This window comes from Dermacentor andersoni, chromosome 2 (genome assembly GCF_023375885.2).
Source record: "Dermacentor andersoni chromosome 2, qqDerAnde1_hic_scaffold, whole genome shotgun sequence".
NCBI lineage: Eukaryota > Metazoa > Arthropoda > Arachnida > Ixodida > Ixodidae > Dermacentor > Dermacentor andersoni.
The window spans coordinates 25,606,758-25,628,813 of NC_092815.1; the positions used below are offsets into that span (position 1 = coordinate 25,606,758).

The 22,056-nt window shown below is 46.9% G+C and overlaps 1 protein-coding gene across 1 annotated transcript in view; it reads left to right on the forward strand.

Annotated features, from left to right (window-relative positions):
- The window catches only part of LOC126542575 (uncharacterized), a 145,785-nt gene that overhangs the window by 113,513 nt on the left and 10,216 nt on the right, over positions 1 to 22,056 (forward strand). The window contains exons 3-5 of the mRNA XM_055077340.1: positions 4,256 to 4,379; positions 12,330 to 12,584; positions 18,037 to 18,216. Coding sequence (XP_054933315.1) covers positions 4,280 to 4,379; positions 12,330 to 12,584; positions 18,037 to 18,216 — 535 coding nt within the window. The 5' untranslated portion in view covers positions 4,256 to 4,279. The remainder of the gene's footprint in view (positions 1 to 4,255; positions 4,380 to 12,329; positions 12,585 to 18,036; positions 18,217 to 22,056) is intronic.

The window sequence follows — 22,056 nt, forward strand, 5'->3', positions numbered from 1 at the left end:
AAACAGCTTTTTACGTTCAGGTTTAGTAGAATATGAATCATTGTGAAAGACGGAACTGGACGGAACGGTGCTCGCGTGGCTCTCCGAGAACGATGCCAATCCAAAGTCACAATATACCGGCATTCCCATGCATACCACAGCGCAGCAGCGCCAGAGTTCCCTCCAGGTAATATAGTGAGAAACTCTATGATTTTTCCCTCTGTCTATAGCGACCCCTGACTTCGGTACCACATACGCGATAGTGCAAATAAACTTTCGAAGCCATTCTACGATTTCTGATTGCAGCGCAAGTCGAGTGTTTGCCGCCAACCGATATACGGGCCTACATTTTCCTTAATACGGGGCAGCGTCATGAAAGAGCGGCGTGACGACATTTATAGACCGAAATCGATAGAACTGCCCACGCGTGAGGCTGTTAGGAACAGCTCTCCTGTTAACGTGTCGTATCCCAATTAGCCTATCGTGAATATTTCTCACACGCCTACAGGTTTGCGCAATGGACCCCTGATAAACTGTCGACAGCACTGGCATTCCTTAAGTGGAACGGAATTAGCGAAGCGAGGCAGAGCGTAGTAAGGAAGATTTAGTGCTGACGATGCTCAAGAAGCTCCTGGAGATTACGAAACTGGATCCGTGTGCCCTCGACCTTCTCCGTGGACGAGAGATCAATAGAAGATCCTTAGCTCGCCGAGCTTCATCACCACCTATCCTACATAACCTCCTCTTCTTGCAAGCCCTCTGTCCATCCGCACTCCCTAGCCCTCTCGTGTGGTCAAAGAATACGCAGCACGTAAACTTTCCTTCCGAGTATGGAGAACAGCGTATTTTATTACTCTATTATAGGGAAACAAAACTGGATAGCAAAAGAACGTCCACTACGACAGGAGATTCGCAAAACCTTTTTGCAATACAGTTTCCCAAGTATACGCACGAAGGGTAACTGGAGACATTGTAATATTATAAAGTTCATTTATACTGGCCGCACTTTTGTTCGCGATGCTTGTAACGCGCCCTTCGTATTAATTTCGTTGCACAAACACTTCTGAAAAGAAGTGTGTCGGAAAACAAGAAGTTACGCGACAACAAGCCCCACGGTCTTGTTCACCTACGTGCACGGCTTACTAGGCGCGAGTAAGGAACTCTTTACAGGGCTTATCGTAGATGGCTGAAGTATTTCACATACGTTCAGACAGAAGCAATAGCAGCCATTGCCTAAAGTCTCACCAGTCGTGGTCGAAAAAAATGTGCTACTTCATGCACAAAGAATCCTAAGTGTTTACCATGAGAAGTCGCTTGATGTATTTAGCGTGTTAGAAAACTCAGATCAGTCACTACGTGAATATAGGTTGCTGAAATCTAATTCGTCTGCATGCCCGTGCATAAATCAGTAGGCTGCGTATTAATATCAGTAGAAGCAGAGCACTTGTAGCAGTTATGAAGCGCGCCAGTGGGACGACAATATGGTCACTTATTCAAAAACTGAAGCTTCCGTTACGGGATACGTCCCTCACCAGCGAACGGGACTGGGACGAGGCCATATCTAGTACGCAACTCAAGCTCCAGTCCATGGCCGTCCAGAGGGCCCGTGAAAGAGCGGAGGGGCTTGGCCTCCCGATTCCGACATGGAAGCAGCCAGCGGCGAGCCGGGGGCCCCAACGGGTCTCCACCGGCTAGTCCCTCAGGACCTCAATAAAAGTTAATTGTCTGTCTGTCTGTCCGTGTGGTTCTGCGGGACGAAGCAGCGCTGTAAGTCCCCGGTCTCTCGCGTTCAGTGCGTCATACCTTGATGACCAAACAAGTCGCTAGAAATCGGTGAACGAGCAACACAAAAATTGCGCTTGAGCTGGGGTTGTTTGATTTCGCTGTACAAATCTCAGAAGCGTTCCCTTATGAGCAAACTATACGATCTTTCTGCGGAAGGAGCACTTCTCGACGGTTATATTTTGTTGACAGGAAATCCTGGGAAAATCTTTTTTAAGAATAGTGGAAAGTCCCTCTTCCTTCGCATCGGAAACTTTATCTTTAGTTCATCCTAAATACTGTGGGGAGTCCCCATAATGACGCCACCGTGTTGACGCTGGAAAACGGGTGCCTTCGACTCGAAGAAAAAAAGCATATGGCACCAAACGGCAAATACTCCGTTCATCCGAGAAGGTTATTGGTATACCTGGAGGTACACAAGGAGCCGCTGCTAAGCCAGTGAGTTTTAACTTCTTACTCGGGCATTTCGCAAAACAACATGGCCTTATATACATTGCTTTTCAAGCAGACAGTGATACAATTTTTATATTAATCTTATTTTCCGTGAACAGTGGGAAACTAACATCGAGTCACTATTTGAACGTGTAGTATACATAACGCCCCTTTTGTAAGCAAATGTTTCCTATGTTAAATGTGACTTCAAGCACGCCGCTCTTATTTTTGCATTTTTCAATCCTCTGTGACAAACTTAATGAAATGCAGTAGAACCATTTCAGCCAAAATAGGGTTAAATGCCGTTCAGCTGGAAGTATACTGTACGGTTCGTGGTGTTTGAAGGAAAAGTATAATCTCTCCAAGTGGGTTTCAGAAGGTAGATTTCACACTCATACCAGACTGTCATCAGTAGAGTCCCTGCTACAGGTTGTTGACAAGAAACCCCAGATGATTAAAGGCGATCTTTCTGCAAGCAGTATTCGCCGCTGTCGCAACTTCTACGACTTGCGTTCATCCCACGTGCATTAAACGTGTACTACGTGACACACTGCATGTGTACTCGTCATTTTAAAGCGCGTACCGTGCAATTTTAATGAGTGTTATGCGACACGACACGTCGTAGGGGGTACCGTCGTGTAAGCGCGCCCGCCTTGACGTTCGCGTGCTGTATGAGTCATCCTCCTCTGTGTGAATTCATCTTGTGCGGTGAATTCTACTTTCACCTTCTGTTTTATTAATAAATGTGTGTGCAGAAGAGGTTGGCCTTATGGATGATGCCCGCTATACTTCTTTGATCTTTGGCAAACAGCACTTTTAAAAAATTGGCCGGCTTAAAGAAACAAACAGGAAAGACAGAAACAGTATGCAACAAAGGTAAGCCAGCTAGAACAGGCACTAAAAGAAGAGATACAACATCAACATGAAAGGTAAATATGAGTGTCAAAACACTAACGCAGAGTTCACATAAAGTTCAATTGTGCGCGTGGTACGTCACAACACAGACTTTGCACAGCAAGTAATATATTGTTTCATCTGCATATTTTCCTCTTCTGTGGATCTGTTCATCCCGGATCGCACAAGGGCATGGTGTGCCTGCTCGGGACTCAGTACAGTGTGTGTTGCTCATATTTTGTATATGCTCGTACATATTTGTCTACTTCAGCGTCTCTGTATACTCCAGTGTCTGTTGCGCTAAATTGGTACTTGGTTTACAGCCTTTAACTGTTCTCGTTCTTGAGCTGCTGCGTTGTTGCACAATATTCGAATGGTACGAGCCCGAGTGTCATGAATATCAACGGCAACTCTTCCCTTCTTGCACTCGTAAATCTAGTTGGACCAGAGCTCACCGTATCCGCCAGCCAAATTTATGTTTCCTTGCAAGCAGTTATTTACTAAGTGAATATCACATAAATATCCTCTCTTTTTTTTCATTTCTTTAATATTTCGTACAGCTTCTTTCTCGGTCGCACATCCTTCGACGGGATTAGTTTCGTACTACTTGCTTTCATTTACCACTTTTACTCTTAACCGAGCATGCCTTGATACAGCGCACCTTCATTTACCCGCTTTCCTCTCAAATGTTTATTGCTCATTTTTCAAATCTCAAGACGTATTTCTTATTTGTTCCTGGTTTGATTGGATGGTCTGGATTGACAACGCCCGCCATTTTGCATATGAAACGCAGTTGCTTTAGCTGCTTATTACGTTTAGTGTAAAACATTTTATTCGCTCTTTGTCAAATACGGAGGGAAAAAATGTAAACTGTGCTGCAAATGCAATTACAAAAGTTCGGTTCCTCACGCTTTCCCCAGTCGCATAAAATTTCGATTCTGTGGTTTTATTTATATTTTTACGCAGGCGAAAAGAGGACCAGTCCCAGAATTCAACCCCTCCCAAACGCCACACAGATTAGTTATGGACATATCGTACAACGCACACCCGAATGAGGCTCATACAATCCGTAGAAATTATATTTCGTTTATTCGAAAGTTGCTTAACGGTTTTACGCGTTTAGATGTGCCGCTGGTGTTTTACGATCGCTTCCTGCGGCTCCGTGCAGCAAAGGCAGCGTCGCCGTCCAGCCATGTGGCCAAGCCTGCTGAGCCTGGCTTTCGGCCTGGCTTACGTCTGCAGCCGGACTCCTTCCACGCATGCGCAGAGGTTCCGATCTCCGTGGCTGCACGGTGAGTGGAATGTTCGGACGGGGAAGTCAGCTACCGCAGTACATGCTTCCTGCTTCGGGGAAAGTGGGGCGTAAAGCAAGCAGTACCAATAGCACTTGTCTGGAGTACTCGAATGGCCGTCTTCACATGCGGCGCATGGAGGGGTCAAGATTAGTTAGATAGGAGCACTGGCGAATCCAAAGGGAGTGCCATGAGTTCCCGCGCTCCCCTGAAAACTGTGGTTTGGATGCGCAAAACAATAACATTAGCAGCGCAAAATCGTAGCGCTTATAAAAGTTTAGGTGTTCGTGCATGTTGTAGCTATTATCGTTAGCTAGATGGTTTTCTCCACTTTTGCACAAATGTCGCTGAGGACAACGAAATCGCAGCACCAACGTTAAAATTTGCTTCACCTGTGATAACAAAATGCAACATGAAATTCATCGACGTGCACTAGAGCTAGAAATGAACGTAATATCGAGAGAGATGGGAACTTATGTTCGCCGCTATACGTAAGTCATTTAGGTTAGATTCACAGGGCCAGGCAGATGGATGATTAAGTCCACGGACGGGCATGATGTGTCTTAGTGTTAGACACTCCATCGTGCTGCACAAAACGACGCCACAGACGAACTACTAGCAGAAGAATTCGTTGTATAGTCATGAGGTAAGAAAAATAAGGTAGCAGCCCAGCGACGTCACGCTCGTCTGCGTACTGTACCGCCGATATTAGCCTATGGTGTGAATTCACATTTACTTGAGCTTATTGTTACTGCATATTGAAGCACGAGGAACCGCGAAGGAGATGGGACGAAACGCTGAATGTAATAAGCAAGCGCCAGCGTTGGCTCCTTGCGGCAAGAAAATCAAGCTCTCCTTAAATTGTGAGATTGAACGTCCCGGAACTGCACGAGGTTGTCTAACTTGCCTCTAAATCTTAATGCATGAACGTTTTTTGCAATCAGCCTCCATCGAAATGCGGTCGTTGCGGCAGGGATACGAACCCGTGACCTCGTGCTCACCAGCGCAACGCCATAGCCATTGCGCCACCTTCGCGGGTTGGACTAAAAAATTCTATTTGATCTGTAGAAGCAGTGTGTCCTGTTTTGCGACACATGACCGCTACCTAACCATATCATCTTATAGTCTACACAGATGGGCCTGTTAAAGCGGACAAAGGCCACTGAATCAGCTGCGTTCTGTAAACCCTCCCTTAGAGCTAATTGGCACGGCCTGCTGGACCCTGTAATCTCGTCGGCGGTTGCCGTGGTGGTGATAATTGCGGCTGCTCTTAAAGTAAAGGGGTTGCCTGCCCAGGATGCCGTACTCCTTGCATGCTCGAAGCCCCCATTGCAGCAACTATATCGTAGTTTACCATCCAGCAAGTTGCCACTCAAGTCACTATCGTTGTTGAACTACCTCAATGACAAAGGCTTCACAGTGAAGTTTCAGTGAAAGTTTTCGCACATTGGGATGCCTGGAAATGACAAAGATGATTATCTTGTATGGACAGTACTGTCCGATCCCCCTAAAGGCAATCCCGACACCAATCAAGTCACGAAATAGGACGTAGACGCTCAGTTTCTGTTGTTTTGGAATCCACCACATGTGCCCTGCGTAACCAACCGGCTTCGACGAGGGGAAGCCTAGCTACTGCATCAGATAAGGACAGAACCTTACTATACGCCAGTATGGTTAATAAAGACGAGACATGCTGATCCTCCGCTATGTAATTTATGTAATAAGACGGGAGGCATTGAACACTTCCTATGTTCCTGCCCATACTACAGGGGTGAAGGCGACGCTCTCGTTCAGGAACTGCTCATGTGGTGGTAGTAGTGTTCTAGCTGCAGGAAGGCCTCTCTGCAGGCAGTTGACTCTGGCAATTGTTCCACCTGAGTGTCTCTTTCGGTGTCGCTGGGATATATACCACCTTTCGAACTCCTTAGTGTGTGCGAGAAATGTGAGAAGAAGGTGTGAAGACTCCTTTTAGGCTACATCGGATCCTTCCAGAAGTGCAATGCGTTGCAGACACACATTTGGGAAGCCTTTATTTTGCAAGTTGCCTTTCACCATGGTCGCTAGGGTACGACCACAGAACGTGTTTGATATCACCTGTCTCCCTCAGTGCACGTGAAGTACAGAACGGAAAATCTGTGCATCCCGTCTTGAATAACCATGCAGTGGTACATGGATGGATGGATAGAAAACATTATTTGGTCCTGCAAGTAGTGATAATTAACCACTAAGCGGGCCGCTCCCACGTCGTACATGGAGTGGTACATGGAGATCCTGTCCTTACTCGATGCACCAGAGAAGGTTCTTCTCGGCGAAACCGCCTGGTCACATAGCGTGCATGCGGCGGAATTCAAAGCGATAGAAAATTACCTTGGATGTCCACTTCACTGGCTCGATCGCTTTCTGGCATTCTGACCTTAGGGGAATGGGAGAGCGCGGCTTCGCAGCACAATCATCAGCTTCGTTTTTTCCAACAATCCCAATACGAGAAGGGAAGCCACCGAAACATCAGACTGAATCCTTTCTTGTTGAGATCTTTCATGAATAGAAGTGACAGAACCTACTGTATAAAGGCATTCTATATGCGTGCCCGCGATACCTTACGTTTCCAGAGAGGGCCGCTAAAGTGCGCAAGGAAGCTTCATGCCGTCGTTCGAGTTTTTCTAAAGACGCCGATTTTTTGTACATGTGGAAACTACCCAAGTGACACTGCAAGAGGCACTTCAAAGGAGCAATTGTCGGCCCCTATCTGAAGGCTAAATCCGCCTGTATCAACAATACATCAACATCACACACAACAGTGGAGGACTGTGGATTGATTTTGACCACCTTGGGCTCTTTACCGTGCGCCAAAATCAAGGTACACGAGCGTTTTCACATTTCCCCCTCAGAAATCTGGCCGCGGCATCGGTGAATTGAACCCGAGACCTTGTGCTCATCAGGAGAATGCTCTACGTATGACCACTAAGCCATCGGAATGGGTGAAATCGAGTTGTTGTCACTTACATGATGGCATCGAATAATAATAGGAAAGCATTACATGGCTCAAGAGGCGGAGAATCCGGCGTTAGCGGCGTTACCACACGATGGTACAAAAAAGGGCTACGAACCCGCGACCTTTGGTGGGAGTGGCACCCACTACCTTTGATGTCAATTAGGGCTACGAACTCTCGACTTTTGTTGGAAATCGAACCCTCAACCTTTGGTGGAAGTCGAATCCAAGATCTTTAGTTATGGCATAATTCCTAAGCACAATGGTGGTCGCAATGCTCTCGCCTTTATCCACGTAGGGATAGCTAAGTGTGCCTCGAATTTGTTTTTTTTTTGTGTGTGTGTGTTTGTTTGTTTCTTTTTGTTCTTCTTTTCCTTTTCCTTTTCCTTACTCAGTCATATGTATCGCCTTGTTAGCAATAAAATCAGGCTAAATCAGTGTTGATAGTCGGCGCTTCGTCGGACCTTTCTACGACCGGTCATGGCGATGTTTCTTGCTTTCACAGCAGCGCCTGCTTTTGCCTTCTTTTATTAGCCACAAAGCCTGCACTTTTTCTGCACTCTGTCATCCATGACGGCTCGTGCTGCAATCTCCGTGATCTGCAACCGCATTAGTAGAAAAGCTATTACCTGTGCTCCAGCGCGCTTCCTCTCTTAATGCGCCATACTGGTTATTCTGAAAGGCAAACAAGAATAATTGATGGCAAGTCTGTTTCCTAGCGCAGCGTTGTCCCTCGCTTTTCTTTGCACTTTCCCCAGGGTAACGAACCAGGGATGCTCATAAATTAATGTGTTATCTGTAACGATAGCTCATGTTCGCAGCGGTGAAAGAAGGGACAAAACTTCGGATCGTTTGCACATGCCCTTGGATTTTGCGAGGTGTAATATACCCATTTTACTGCCCAATGGTGCGCCCTTAATTATAGTGCGCCCTTTGCTCATCCGCATAGATTGTTGATTCCGACTGCCACTGCCTTCATCTCAGGTGTTTCCGTTTTCATCCGCTTTCCCATCAAATCATTCGGAACTCGTGTTTAAAACATTAGTAACCTCGTTGTTTTCTGTTTTTTTTTTCCTTTATGCCTAGTCACATTGCGTGGGCGGCATTAGGATTGCAACAGCATGCATAACCAATTCAAGTGCTTTCCATGTGGTGAAACTGCCAGCACACCGCTAATTAACACCTTGGTAATTATAGTGTGGCGTGCAAAATCAGTTATGACGATGGAGCACAATAAACAGGCGCATATTTTCGCTGAGCAGAAAGCCCTAGCTGACGATCATTCCTCGGCGGATAAATCACCTGGACCTCGGGCCGGCTGCGCACGATCTGAGCCACGCGCCCGCTTCGCTTGCTAGGCAATGGCCTGTCCCTAGCCAGCCGCCGTTCTACTCAGCTTCCTCGACGTCGATGCTACTGCAATAGCTTTGGGAAGAACAGCCACAGGCAAGGTATGTTGCAGTAAAAAACTGGCTCAGGCAGAAGGTTAGAATGTTAACATAAGCAGAATTCTGCGCTCCAGCTGTTAAAATATAGCACATAGCTTGCTCGACCTAGAGAGACGCTAATGACCACGTGTGGCACTCGGTTACGAATGAGGCTGCACTTCAAGATTTCACTGTTGGCTTTTGATACTGTATAAAAGATAACCGTCCGGTGTCGCTAAGCAGTTCCTTCTCAATGGCATGGGCGACAGAAATTTGAAATGTCCCAAGTATATAGGAGTGCGCAAAGTTGTTAACCTCGAGTCGTGTAAAACTTTGCTGAAAATAACCGGCAGATACACGGCCCTTTGCCCTGCAGCGAGCGTCAAGCTTGCATCTCCTCTTGCCCGCCATATGCACTCTACTCGTTATACTGACCGCCGGTACCATCGGTCGCGTTACTTGTGGCGCGCATATCCCGTGGGCTGCAGCGTTGTGCGTGCGCTCTTCACTCACGCTAGCCCAGCGGATGAATGCGGGGGAGTCAAGGTAGCAGTGGACTAGGATCTCATGACCATATTGGCCGCCTCGGAACGTAAATTAACCGATGCCTCCCTCCTGAAGAACTTGCGATTGTTAGGGCAATCCTTTCCCCCTCTTCTCTCCCTCCTTCTGCCACAAATCATATTCTCACAGGCTACCAAGCAGATTGTGGGCGTTTCCTTTTCAACACTTTGCACCCTACCACCACGTGCATACTCGAATCCTTCTTAGCATCCACCTCACACATTTTTTCATTGGTCTGGATGCCTGGGCATGCAGCAATCCCGGGTAATGAGCGCGCTCCTGCGCTGGCCCGAGAACTCTTATACCGAGCCAATGGGGATTGCTTTGCCATCGTCCCACAGCAACCTTTCTCGTACGCATCCCAACTTGCTGAGATGCGCCTAACTCGGCCAGTACTACCCCCTACCTCATCCTTTCCTTACTGACCGACAGGCTGTCTGTTGGCGACAGCTACAGATGGATACTCTCCCGACACCCCTTTTCCACTCCTGCCTCTACCTCTCCCGTTCACGGTCCAGCTGAATGCCCGTACGGCGGCGACCTCCCCACCCTAGTGCATATGCTCTGGCTTTGCCAAGACATTCCCAACATCCCTCCCGTTCCGAACCCCACTCTCATCTCATGGGAGGGGCGGCTGACCAACAAGATCAACGGCGACTGGCCAGCAATGGCTGGTCGACCGTGCCGAGGAGGTTGCTACCTATGCGGCCCCGGACTAAGGACTTCACCTTCGAGGCATAACTGGTCTCCACGATCTTGCAATAAAGTTCATTCAATCAATCAACGGGCAGAGGCGTAAAAAGGATGCACAGTGCTCTATTATTGTTATTATTATTTGTTTCTAGAGTGTACATACACTTGACAGGAGAAGAGAAAGCGAGGAGCAGGCTGGCAACTTCCACTGGAAGGGGCATAACTCCTGCCTACGTACGCTTCATAAAGGAGGAGACAAAAACGTTGGAATATAGGAAGAAGGGCAAGAAAGAGGAAAGACCAAGGTAACAAAGGTCAACAAATAACTCAGAACACAGACAGTACAGGTCACGCACAGTAGGGCCGGTCACTGCAGATCACGCTACTAAAGAAGGTAAAATAGAAGAAATGGGTTCTGAGGTCTTGTCATTTCAAAACGGAAATAAGTTAGAAAGCTGAAGCTGAGTAAGTTATATTTAGAAAAGCAAGGGAGAGCGCAATGAGCCTGATCGCGTCGAGACGCATAACCACTGGGGCACAACGGGTATTTATTTGAATGCATGATGAGTCCATGCTCAGGCAACCCGACAGATCACCACACGGCTCCTATATAAGCGTTATGACGCACTATACATATATTTACTTATGCACGTTGCATTTAGCAAATTTACGCAATTTCTGTATTGAAAATTCATGTAAATGCCCATGCCTAATGAATAGTAGCACTTTACAGTGTTTGCAAACTGTAACCTTTGTGTTCGCGCCGGCTGCTAGCACACTCAAATGGACTCAAGCGTATTGCCGTTCGCGTTCCGTATTCTGAAAATGTCTACTAGAGAAGTGGAGACAAAGAACAATTACAACGACAATAGTGTGTAGAGGAGAAAATATTAAACACACGCAAGCACATGTGAACAACCACCTCGTTTCTCGCGCTGCTGCCAACTATAAACGAACAAACTAGCCTACACTATACCACGTTCACCAACCTTTTCCTTAATTACGGAATGTATTAATTCACCATTCATCCCTTCTAGATGGTGTTGCAAGTGGGGCTCTTATTCCCAAACACGCAAAAGAAAGTAAAAATGCAGAATATGAAAACATAGTAGGACGAGCGACGATGGAAGTAATAAATACTTTTAGGCGTCGTGGCAGCACATATAACCTTGAAGATTGTCAATAAAATAGTCTTTCAAATAGAATTCGAGAGGTAGTAGTGTACTCTGGCGTCGTACATGGCAGCACACCGGGAAGCTAAGTTACAGGAGCGAGATCCTAGAACGTTCACATGCACTGTTGCCATACATTTCTCAGAAGCTCCAGCACTTCATTGATTCGGTCATTTTTGACGAAGTGAGCACCAGAACCAGTTAAATTATGGTTAGGACAACCGCGCTTTATTTGTAACCAGTCTAAATATGCTGTACACGTTTCTATAACACGACAGTGCAGCATAGGGTCAGGAAATTATTTACAATGGTGTTTCCCAAACTTTCAGTTACTGAGAACTCCTGCACCCGTTCGTCAGGCGTCGATGCAGCTCGTACTTGTCCTTTTTGAGCAAACACATGAACACAGAACAGACGTACGTCTAGAGCTGCCCAAAACGTGTCTTGTAAACCCCCTTAGATGTCTAAAATACGCGCTTACAGACGCCACATTATGTTTCGAGCGTTTTGTATGTCTCTCACATTATACGATTAAACATGTGTGAGTGTGCTGAACATGTATGTATGTATGTATGTATGTATGTATGTATGTATGTATGTATGTATGTATGTATGTATGTATGTATGTATGTATGTATGTATGTATGTATGTATGTATGTATGTGTATGAAGAGTGCCATAAGCAAAGGTGATATCATATTCAGCAGAAGACCTTCTAAGTAGCAAGTTCCGTTTCAACAGTAACCCCTTGCTCATTACTTACGCTTTAATTTTGAGTAATGGGGAAGATCCAGGTTCACGTAAACATGCCATTCTAGGTGCCTTTCAATGAAGGTTTCACTCGAAAGTGCTCCTCGCAGATCCTCATGCATCCTATCAAGAATCTGCTAGAACGCTTAAACGTTGTACACTTCCAGGACATTCTATAAAAGTGTTCTAAAGTGCTTACTGTACAATAGAGCATAGGGAATTCTAGTGGTTTACGTTCCAGAACGGTCGGGGCATTCTATAAATATTGGTTTCTACTAAAGTACTCCTGCATGTGTTGACATTGCCTTTTACAGTAGACACGCGTATAAAGAACCGGTCTACTCATTTTGCCTAGATGTGGAGCACCTGGAGGCCCAGGCCAGCTACCGGACGGCGCGCCTGCGTTGGCAGTACAGGCACCTCCCGCAACCGCCTGCGTTCCGGGTGCAGATCTGCGAACTGCTACCGTGGCTGCCCAAGACGGGACCCCGCTGCCGACTCAGGAGGCTAAGCCTACGAGGTCCTCAGGCTGTTTACGACAGTGATGGCACGCCCCGCAGCCTGGATCTACTGCGCAAGTCGTCCAAGTCTGGTTACGAGGCGCTAATCGGTGAGACTAGCACGCGACTGCATGTTTCACGAGTCGTGGCGGTGTTCGCCAGAACTGGCCGTATGTAGAGACGGTGCAGCAGATGGGAGCGATTATCACATGTGGGTAGCGATAGGCGAGCACCGCATGGTCGCTTCAGATAGCGCAAATATCAGTGCGAGTCACCAGTTTTTTGCTGCAGGTAAATAGGTCTTTGCTGGCTCTTTGACCGAAAAAAGACAAAAGAAAAACAAAACTCGATTACTTCAACTGAAGCTCTTTTCAATAGAATCAGCGAACAGTAGTTCGTAATGTTCCTTCTTTCTTTGTATTCTCTGAAGTCAACAGCTACCTTCTGAAATAGCCAGTATAAACGCAAGACAGTTTCATTCTGTATGCAGCTGTCGTGACGCACAGCACGGATATTGGGCTCTGATATGCGAAGGTGGTAATTACGCGAATACTAGCATCTCCAAGGCGGCCTATTCAAGTGCAACGAAGAATGCCCCGAGTGGCGTCCTGCGCAAGCGACGGCACAGGACGTTACTATGTTCAGGCGCTAGACGTATACCACTATAAGCCAACGGTAGCCAGTTCGTGGATCACAAGGACACCCTCTAATTTGTGCAGGTAAAAATTTTTCTCACCATGTGCCTGGTCTACAAACATTGTTCTGGTAGGTTAATCAAGAAGCAAAACATTTGCGTCAAAGCATTACGTATAATGCTGCACTCCAGTAACGATAAGCAATGTTGAAAACAAATAAATGTACGCCTAGTGCAACTGAATCGAAGGAGCGCATGTCATGCCCACAAAGGCTTCTAAGACGTATACCGGCGAAGCCACTTAAAGTTGAACACGGCGACGTGCCAATGCCACTCAGCGGGGCTCCGTGGCCGCGCTATATAGCCGCTGCGGCCGCATCCCGTGCACTGTGATTTGTCCTTAAAAAAATTGAATTAAATTCTGGGGTTTTACGCACCGAAACCACGATGTGACCATGAAGCACGCCGTGGTGAGGGAGTCTGGATTAATGTGGGCGACCTGATGTTTTTTTTTTTTTTTTTCATTTGCACCCAGTGCACGAAATGCGGGCGTTTGCGTCTCCATCTAAATGCGGCCGCCGTGGCCAGGATTTGACCCCGAAAGCTCGTGCTTAGCCGACCAACACCACACAGGCCACCACGTCAAGTGTTAATAATACATTATGAGGTTTTACGCGCAAAAAAAAAAAACTTTCTGATTATGAGGCACGCCCTAGTGGAGGACTCCGGAAATTTCGACCACCTGGGGTTCTTTAACGTGCACCTAAATCTAAGTACACAGGTGTTTTCGCCCCGATCAAAATGCGGCCGCCGTGGCCGGGATTCGATCCCGCGACCTCGTACTCAGCAGCCCAACACCATAGCCACTGAGCAACCACGGCAGGTAACGGCAGGTGTTATTTGTCCTTGTTTGCATAGTTAATTCCATGCGAACCGAGAAACCGCGCAGCGTAAGCCTTTTCTTGGCCAAGTGATCCTGTCATTCAGGCATCGAGGCCACTGCTATATTCACCGGGCAAACAAGGCAGTGCGTATACAGGCATGCGTGAGTGAACAGCGCAGCCAAAATATTTATTGTCACTGTAGTAAAAGAAAATGCACAGAGTGCACACGTGAAGAGGAGACGGACGTATTGCGCTTCAGGTGGACTTCAGAAATAATGCTTGTTGAAAAATGCGTTTTCTTGCCTGCTGGTTGCTGGCACTCGCAAAAAGATGCCCTCTTCCTTTAGGCCGGTATTGCTGCATCAGCTTGCGAGCAATGCGAGTGGTAACTCTTGGATTCGATTTCTCGTGCGCGTCTAAATTAAATGAGCAGTTTCGCTCAAAAATAACGTTCTGAGCGCTTCGCTCCAACCAGCACGCCACCATGTCGCACAAGTGCGCAATGTCACGGGCTACCATGTTCCCCACTTCACGTCGAAGTGCGCGATAACATAAAGATTCCCATGTCTCCTTGAATGGTCTTTCTTATACATCAATATAGCATCAACTACTGGTTGTTTGGCAGCTTGTCCGCGGCCCACGTTTGTGCTGCGATGAGTCGGAGTCTGGTTGATCGCGATAACGGAAGCAATGCGCTGCGGGCACCCTCGCCTAGCTCAAGCTTGAATCTCGTGGTACGATGACGTCACTTACTAGTCATGAGACATATAAACACTGTGATCGTCTCATCGCCGTGCGTGTACCTCCAGCTCTAGGGCAGCCCAAAATGTGAAAGGGGCATATAATAGCAATTGCGCTTGCGAGTGCACCTTTCTGCACCTTGCAAGAGCTGCATTCCATTGCTGTTGATAGCTGGGTGAACGACCCCCTTTTTTTCAGCGGGCACTGAAAAAGTGGCATTAAGCATTAAATCTCTTTAGCTCCTGTTATCCGCGACCTTCAAGTCGTCTTGAGCCAGACCCGTTACCCGGGCACTCAAACGAGAACATCCGGGCAAGTTGCGAGAACAATATCCGCGCAACCACTCAAGACCGCATTGCATACGCTAGTTATTGTCCAAAGAAGTTAAAAAAAAAATGTTGCGTCGGAGCTCTTCCAAATGTTCGTTCACAATGTCACTCAAGCTGTAACTTCTAGTGCGTTGAAGTTTTATTCGTCATTTGCAATAGCGGCGTTCAAAAGGCAGCTACAGTGCACCATACACTTGACTGTCATCCTTTGGCACTGAGACAGAGTTGTCTGTGCTCTTTTCAACGTCAGCGGCCCGTGCGGTCCACAACGCGTCCGGCGCGCCGGCAGCCCCAGTAGCGTCCGGTACATCGTGAATGGCTGTTTGACCGAGACGTGCTATGAGCTTCCGTCTGTGACAGGAAACTATTGGGTCCATATGCAACAATGCACAGTGTGGCGTGGTGCGGAGTGGCGCGGTGGGGTGTGCCGTTGCGAACATGCACTACACCCTTTTACACCCATTTTAAGATTGTGGCTAGTATCATCTGCAACCAATATGCTTTTCCGGTAGCCATTTCATACTTACATAAACTCTCATTTACGAGAGAGCCAGCATTTTTTTGTTAATAATCAAGCAAAAGGGGGCAGCATTTTTTTCTTCTTTTTTTTTGCTTGTGGTATATAGATAAAGTCGTTAAGAACTTTTATTTTCTTTGAATGAAATCAAGTTGCGTCTTGTTTTTAAATAAGAAACATTTTTCTTGAACATTGTTACTTCTCCCCTCACTTAGTCGCGCTTCAATCGCTGCTCTCATAGCCACCCTTGCTGGTGTGGGTGACAGTTGGTTCTGGACCGCTCTTTGCCCGAAGCTTCGCGACCCATTCGAATCGACCTTGCAATACACTTCTGAAGGTTTTTACTTCTTCCTTTTCACGGGCAGTGGCTAATAGATTGTTAAGTTATCACTCATAAAATAGGAAACTTACCGTTGTATCCAGCGTTGATCTTACAGTTGAACACAACGCAAAGAACAGGCATCCAGCCTCAGTTCTCGATGCCTCGCCAAGGCACTTATTAATCACACGTTCGTTCGCGAAATACCGACACAGAAAAAAAAAACGCGGAATCGGTACGTATGGTTGCTGCTTCGCTACTCCCAGCAAGCACGCTCGGCATAAGGCGCACATGTTTCTATCGTGTTGCACGCACGCCGCTTCCGGTAGCCGTCCTTTCTTGCAGCCCTCCTACGCTATTCCCTACGCACAAGAAGGGCGGAGTGGCGGCGCAGATTTGTTTGGCAAATGCGTGGCTGCGGCGCAGAAAATCGATAAGACGGGAATTATATCGTTGCAACATTTATGAGCAACGCTGCCTTTCTAACTAAAACATTTTATCTCACGAAGTAGTTCGTTCACAACGCTTCAGCTGGTAGCGATCGAACGCTTATTGTGCTGGGTGTAAGTCGCAAGCCAGAACGGCCGAAACGCAAACCATTTATAGTCTAAAACTCCCGACTGAAAAATTTGAAACAAGCAGTGGCTACGACGAGCGTAGATAGAGAAAGGTTTAAGCCCTGCCTGCTGCACCTCAGTAACGCAGGCTGCCAAATTAAAATAAAAATGAATAGGACATAAATTATATGTCAAATGATAATTTTTGAGGAAAAAAAAAGAAGGAAAGAAAGAAAAGGCGGGGGGGGGGGGGGTAGTTCTACTACCACGGGACTACGGCCAATGGAACGGGACAGCAAATACGGGATTTATTCAACAATTCGGTATTTAAGTATAAGATATACATAAATTGTCTTCGTCTTGACTAGCAAAACTTTATTTTCTTCTTGGCTCCTGCTTGTTTTGCGTACTTGATTTTCTTTTTAGACAATTTGTTTTATACAAGCATAAAGGTCTTGGTGTTGACTAACAAAATTTCTTTTCTTCGTGCTCTTGCTTGCGTTGCACACTTGAAGGTTTCTTCTTTTCTGGTGTTAGATAGAGGGGACAGTACTAAATACATGTGAAATAAGCACTGCGTATTTGTTTTTCTTCTTCTGCCCACGTTTCTCTTGCTGATAAACAAACTAGACTACGCCACCATGTTGATCGTAATTTTTTTTTCAGTACTAGAGCATAAGTGCAACGTTTATTCTTTCTAGCAAGCGAGCTCTCATCTTTAAGAACAAAATATTTGTAATTAAAGAATCAGCGAAATAATACATTACTAGCATGAACACGCCCGTCCTTGGCACGCAAAGTTCTGGTCAGCTGGTACCGACCAAATGTTTAATATGCAGGATGTATACATACTTTGACATTTTGTTTAATGATACGGTATCGTTTCTATATGATGTGAAAGTGTTTTACAGCGTAGCTGTTAGAACCTCACTGGGTTTCTCTTGACGTCCGCAGCTTCGCAGAACTGGGCGAGAGAAAGCTGAGAGAGAGTTAAAGCGAGTATAAAATTAGCATCGCGCCGGATAGTGACGCAGTGAGGGTGGGTAGAGCCTAGCGAGGGAGAAGGAGGGGCGCGGCGGGGACACAGGTGGCGTGACGTCATTGTTGTCCGATAAAAACCCGCGTGCTCGGTTCGGCGGTTCTCTTTCTTGCAGCAGAAAAAAAGATGATGCGTGGCTCTGCTATCGCAAACACCACAAACTAACGGAGCTTTGGGAAGACCAGCGAAAGTTAGACTATGTGTGCGGTATTTTACTACTTTACTCGCCTTCCCCCAGCTCCGCTGGTCTCTGGTGTTTGCTATAGCAGAGCCACGCATAATTATTTAATTTCTTACGTGTCTTTCATATGAGAAAGCGTGGAACATTCACGTACTATGTCCTCGTAATAACTTGATTTTTGTGGTTTTGTGTACATTAATGGATATGTCCCCTAAGGCTCACAGTGGTGGACAATGGGAAATATGCTATGCTTGGCGGTCCTGCTTCTTCATCGCTTTTAGGCCTGCCTTGTTAAAAAGCACTGTGCAAATGTATTCTGGTGTTATAATCGTGCACTTCAATAATGTACGCGGCACTGCAGGAGACCTTCGGTTGCTGACAAATTACAGCGTGGCTGTCGAGCCGGACTTCTCAAGCGACTCGGACGTGAATGCCATCCTGTACGGCTCAGGGCAGCTGCCGGCTGACGCTGCTGCCGGTGAGGAAGACCGGCGCTTCCAGATGGTCACCTCTGAGTACACACTGATGACCACCAAGGGATGTGAGTGCTTCTGTATCTTTCAGCGAGGCATGACCATAAGAGATATGATACTGTGAATGGCAGCATTTATTCCTTCAGCAGGTTTTGCACCCACGACCTCCCGCTGCTGTGCCATCGTGGTAGAGTGCCAGTCTGGGCTGCTGGAGGTCCTGTGTTCGATTAACGCGTCCGCGGAGCACCCGCTTGCGGCCTGAACGTATAGCGAGCCTCAGTGTCTAACGAAACGGATTGCGTAATAGCGGGCATTCAGACTCAGTGAACGTTCAGGCTCGTTGGGCTTCCGTCTCGGTTGGACCTTCAGTCTCGTTGGACATTTTGTCACGTTGAACATTCCGTTTCGCCGGAATCTGGCAACATTGTCCACCCCTGTCATCGGGAGAGGATTAGATTTTTCACAGCTCCTCCTGCTCCAGAAAGGCACATGTAACCCGCAAACGGAAGCACCAGGAGAGCAGCGGCGCACCCCAAGGGGCTGCAAACGGCGGGGGGGGGGGGGGGGGGGTCAAAACAGGAAGCCGAGTGATTCGACGATTGGGGCTGCCGAGGCAGGAGCGTGCCAGGGGGCGTTCGCATACAATATTACCCGATCGTATACACCCCCGGCACGCGGAATCCTCGGCGAGCACCCAACCCACGGACTAGACCGAATTCCACCTTCGATGTCCCTGTTGTCTCTTTGTTGTCCTGGAAGCACCGCCAAGGTATGCTAACTAAAGACACATTGTTTACGCATAGTACTGGTACAAGTTCTCATTTTCCGTCTCGGTTGGATATTCTGTATGATTGGACACTCGGCCTTTGAATCTGGAGCACACATCGGCAGCCTGAAATGAGTACAAGCTTACCCCGGCCTGGCGATCAAATTTCTTCCTGATCGAACGATTTGGGTAAGGAACCTGTGCTTTGAAAGCACGTCGAAAACCAGAAAGAGGAAATAGCTTGTATTGCACCGAACGACGTAGGTTTCAACTCGTCGGCTACTGATCTTTTCTCTGTGCGGGTGCATTACGGACATTTTGATTTTGTAGTCTATAAACATGGCGGCTCCTTGAGCTGTTCTCAAAGTCGCGAAGCAAATACTAGACAAAAAACGGGAAACACACTAGCGCCGTGCCGTTGAAAAGGTCGTACAGTAAACAGCACCAGCTGGCCCAGCAACAAGTCATTTCGCTTCTTCTGACGCGTTATTCATATTCTTGTTTATTTTTTCAACGATCAAGTACGTTTATCTGTTTATACCTTATGTATGAGCATATTGTTATGGCTAAATTCGCTATTCACGTGCTAGCTGTTACAACGGGTAATATTGTATTCGTAAAAGGTGCTGCAACTAGTCAAGCTCCTTCAATGTGGTTTTGCTTTCGTCGTCCTCATCGTAGATTATATATGTATACATGTATATATCGTGGCCTAAGGGTTAGAGCTTGCGGCTGCTGTGAAAGAAAACTGATGGCTCAATCCCCGCAGTTGGTCACACAAATGCCCACATTCGGCTTCTTTTGTTGCCGACTCCGTCCCTTATCTGTATGTAGCCCTGTAGCTACCCTATTACTCTCAGCATAGCCTGCTTCTATCTTATGTTCCCGACTTGCTGACTTCTTGCCACTATTTCTGCCTGTCTTTATATGCGCGCATTTCGTACTTTTCTCTCTCTCTCTCGTTCTATTTCTCTCTCTCTCTACTGAGTAGCGCATGCCCAGTTGAACGCGTCCATTGGCCCAAGTTGTTTTCTATTCGGCAAAACAGTAGCAGGCAGCACCCTCAGAGTGGGGGAAAGGGATGAATATACTTCTCTTTAAAAATGGTTGCTGACAAGTTATTTAGCATGTAACGGTTTGACTTGCTCCATTTTTATGGCGGTTTTTCTTCTGTCGAGTAATCTTAGTTGTTGGCCTGTTCTCAAAAACACGTGGATTATCAATTCAGATTGTTTATGTTCTACACGAAGCAATTTACGTCATACCAGAGTAGTTGTCCGTGCTGGTAATTCTCTACTAAAAAGTAGGTTTGTTGGCGCCTTCATGTGAATGCCAAATTCCCTGTTCGCCACCAGGGGGCACGGCTTCACAGGAATTTTTTTATCTTTTTTCATTGTTTAACCTAGGTAGGACATTAGGCACTTTAATAGCAAGACCTTGGTGGCGCAACCCACCGCCCCGTTCCAAAGGGGAAGCTCATAACCTCCATCCATCCATCCATAAGCACTGAGCCTCCCTCCTGAAATAAAAACACATAAAATTCAAACTCAATTAACCCTTTCAAAAAGGAAAGGTAGCTATTCTGAAAAACCTCTTATCGGTGTTTGCTCGCACCATACGATAACACGACAGCGCGGCACGCGGACTAAACACCACGTGATAGACAATTCAAAGCCGCCGGCGAACACTCAATTTAGGAAGCCCGGCAACGCTTTCGGACTGCGCGAGTCGCTGGGCTCGGGTCAGAGTCTAGTTTTAGAACGAGAAACGGTAGGTGCTGTTCAAAAGCGTCGGCTTCCGAACGCGTCCCGGGTCAGCCACGTGCCGCACGTGCGCGCACATTGATAGCGGTCTTTCATCTCCTCGGGCAGCGTTCCTATTGACAAATATCCTCTCTTTTGGCGGAAGGACCCTTTCACGGAAGCAGACGCCTACTTTCCCGGATGAAGTTAGTTTTCTTGCTGGCCTTGCTTGTGTACACATGCCCGTGAGGACCTGCGTGAGGACTTACTAAGGGAATTCTTGAAGCACAAACTTGCTTCAAGAATGCCCTTAGCAAGTCTTGCTGCCATGTAGCGGACGCAAGTTTTGAAAAGCAAACTCGACGTTTGCCCTTGGCTGGATATCCTAAGGGGGTGCTAGTGTCGGTTGCGAAACGAATTTTAAGAAAAGCGCGATCCAGCACGCAGAAGTCAATTGCTGATGCCCCTCCCGGCAAACGCCCTGAGTAAGTGTCGTATCTTACGTGCACGGGATATCCCATAACTTGAAAAAGATGGCCCAAAGGGGGAATGTAAGAGTTGTTTTTTCTGCTCCCAACAAGCTCGGCAAGCTTTGCAAGTTGACTGATCCAAATGCCGTCCCGTCCGATAAGTGCACTAAGCATCACCGAAAAAAGTTCGTCAAGTGGGTTCACCAGGTTGTTCACAACCTCCCGCTTTCATGTGGGAAGCAATATATCGGGCACACTGGGCGTAGCCTCAATGATCAGCTCCGCGAACACCGCAACAACGTAAAAAATGGCACCGGTGGGTTCCTGGCAATTTATTGTCACTATCATGGCTGCAAACCTATCGAGGACCAATGCACTATTGTGTCCCGTGGCAGGGCGCAGCTCATTTGTGAAATAACTGAAGCGCAGATGATTGCAAAATTGGGTGATAAGTGTGTTAGTTTTCCTTCACTGGCTCTCACAGAAAAAGAACTAAGTTTCTTGGAGGCGGCATCACATGACTCATAACTATGTTATACGAATGCGCAGTTAGTTTTAATGTAAGCACATGTGCAGTCTACACATCTTCACATGTATAAAACCGATTCAGTGCTACAATAAATTTAGTTGAAAGTTTGCGCTTGGTGTGTCTTCTTCTCTTACGTCCATGTCTTTTTTGTTGCGCAATAATACTTGAGTAATGCTCTCAGCTGTTCTTTTGTTGGATTGGTCATTACGCAGCCGACAGTGCCCGCTTTCAGAAATGGGAAGCGGGCGAATACCACATTTTGCTCCCCCCCCCCCCCCTTCCTTCCATGCACTGTCAAAATATGGAATTTTCGGCATTTTCTTCGACCTGCTTATTTCTTTGCATGGCTAACATTCAGCGTACCGTGTTAAAGCGTTCGACGATTCAGTCATACGTCGGGT